Below are 2,182 nucleotides of genomic sequence, written 5' to 3'. Positions count from 1 at the left end.
TAAATAGATTTGACAGATGCAAAATTCATATGGGAAATACGCAGGAACCATAGAAAAGGATGTGGAGTTTAAGCATATGACAAGAGGGTTATGCATTTCACCTAGATACCTGGGTTATTGAGGAAAACCTCCCATGCATTCGTTATGATGTACAAAGGATCCCAGAATATTCCACCATTCAATTAAAGACCAAACAAAAGAAGCAACTTTTGTATATGAAACATGAATAGGAATGAAAACCATGAGACTGAAAAAGTACATGACCAAGGAAGCACTATTCACTGATTTAGATGTTAGGTTTGGCTGATTTTTCCAACTCAGATTCCAGAAAGGGCACACATACCTCTGAGATTAGATTAGTCTACTGTAAAGTCTCCACAGGGCACTTTTGATGTCCCTGTTCCTCAGGCTGTAAATGAAGGGGTTCAGCATGGGGGTGAGTATGGTGTACATGATCGAGGCCACCACATGCTTCCATGGAGAAAGTGACAATGTAGATCCAAAGTAAACTCCAAGACCTGTTCCATAAAATAAGCAAACAACTAACAGGTGAGAGCCACAGGTGGAGAAGGCTTTATATTTCCCACTTGTTGATGGAACTCTCAGAATGGAGGAAATAATTTTATAGTAAGAGAAAAAGATCCCTGAGAAAGGGATAAAACCAAAAATGGCACCAACGAAATACATGACTATGTTATTGGAGATAGTGTCAGAACAGGCAAGGCTGAGGAGTTGAGAAGGGCCACAGAAGAAATTGGAAATTTCCACATGCTTGAAGCAGGTAAGTTGTAACACAATCAAATTGTGCAGCTGGGAGTCCAAAAGGCCAATTAAAAAAGATGCCAAAACTAAGAAGCCACAGAGGCATGGGCTCATGATGACAGAGTAGTGCAAAGGGTGACAGATGGCCACAAACCGATCATAGGCCATCACAGTCAGAAGCATATCATCCATACATGCAAAATGGACAAAAAAAGACATTTGTGTCAGGCAATCCACATAAGAGATGACTCTGTTTTGAGTTTGGATGTCCACAATCATCTTGGGGATTGTGGTGGAGATGAAACCAATGTCAACCAAGGACAGGTTGGAGAGGAAGAAGTACATGGGTGTTTGGAGGTGGGAATCAGACCTGACCACCAGGATGATGAGCAGGTTCCCCAAGATGGTGACCAGGTACACAAGGAAGAAGAGACCAAAGAGCAAAGGCTGCAATTCTGGATCATCTGAGAGTCTCATGAAGAAGAATTCTGAGACACCTGTTAGATTTTGTGGTTCTCTGTAGCTTGGACACCTGTTGAAAAAGAAAGCAGGGTTGGAAAAAAGGGAGCAAGTAAATGGACACCAAGCAGTGTGTCCGTATTTTGGATTCAAACAATTCTCTTGTGATGTTATGAACCCCAGTACCTTCACCAGTATTTCTCTGTATGACTAATATTATCTTCTTAGAACTGTTTCTTCATTGATTTCTGTGTTATTCACCTCTATCTACACATACTTACTTTACAGAAACATGACTGAAGAGTTCAGAGTAGCAGGAAAATTTGAGATAACAAATCCATGATCACAATAAAATACAGCCTACTTCTTTAAGAAAAAACATAGAATAAGAAATGCCCTTCCCCCTTTCAGAAAAAGAAATCATTTAAATTTAAAACAATTAAGAAGTAGTTAAGGACATCAACAACTTGGAGGAGTGAGCTGTTCCCTTTGTCTCTCCCCCTTTTGAACTACAACTAAGTAGACATTCACTGACCAATTAAGGAAGCCCACACAGCACAACAGGATGCCTAAGAGACAATGCAGCTATACATCTGAGAGTGGATGGACTGGCCCTCCAGGAAGTGGCAGAGATAGGTGAGCACACCCTGCACTCCCCAAGTAGCCCTGTGCACACACACAAACACTTTCCAACCTAGTGCAAGAGGCCAAAAAGTTGGAACATGCAGAGGGGCAACCATAAGAAGAGGAGGTGGTAACCTTTAGCCTGTACTTGTGGTCACTCTCCCAGTGAAGAAAGGGAGCCCACCATGCCCCTGTCCCATAAACGAGCAGCCATAGCTCAGGCCCCAGCATGGAAGCCCTGCCTACCAAGCACAGTGGCCCACAGATTGTGGATTGCAAACAGGGACCTCAGTGGATTTCCATGCTGGGGCAAACACTTCCCCAGTGTGTGCTAACA

The 2,182-nt window shown here is 42.7% G+C and overlaps 1 protein-coding gene across 1 annotated transcript; it reads right to left on the bottom strand.

Moving 5' to 3' along the window:
- Nucleotides 1-351: 351 nt before the first annotated feature.
- On the bottom strand, nt 352-1,239 carry OR7E222 (olfactory receptor family 7 subfamily E member 222). Its single transcript, NM_001391889.1, has one exon. It carries the CDS (start codon nt 1,237-1,239, stop codon nt 352-354), a length of 888 nt encoding a protein of 295 aa, NP_001378818.1.
- Between the last annotated feature and the right edge of the window lie 943 nt (nt 1,240-2,182).

Source organism: Equus caballus, chromosome 7 (assembly GCF_041296265.1).
Source record: "Equus caballus isolate H_3958 breed thoroughbred chromosome 7, TB-T2T, whole genome shotgun sequence".
Classification (NCBI taxonomy): Eukaryota; Metazoa; Chordata; class Mammalia; order Perissodactyla; family Equidae; genus Equus; species Equus caballus.
The sequence above is the reverse complement of the archived record's forward strand: the minus strand, read 5'-3'. Positions and strand labels throughout refer to the sequence as shown.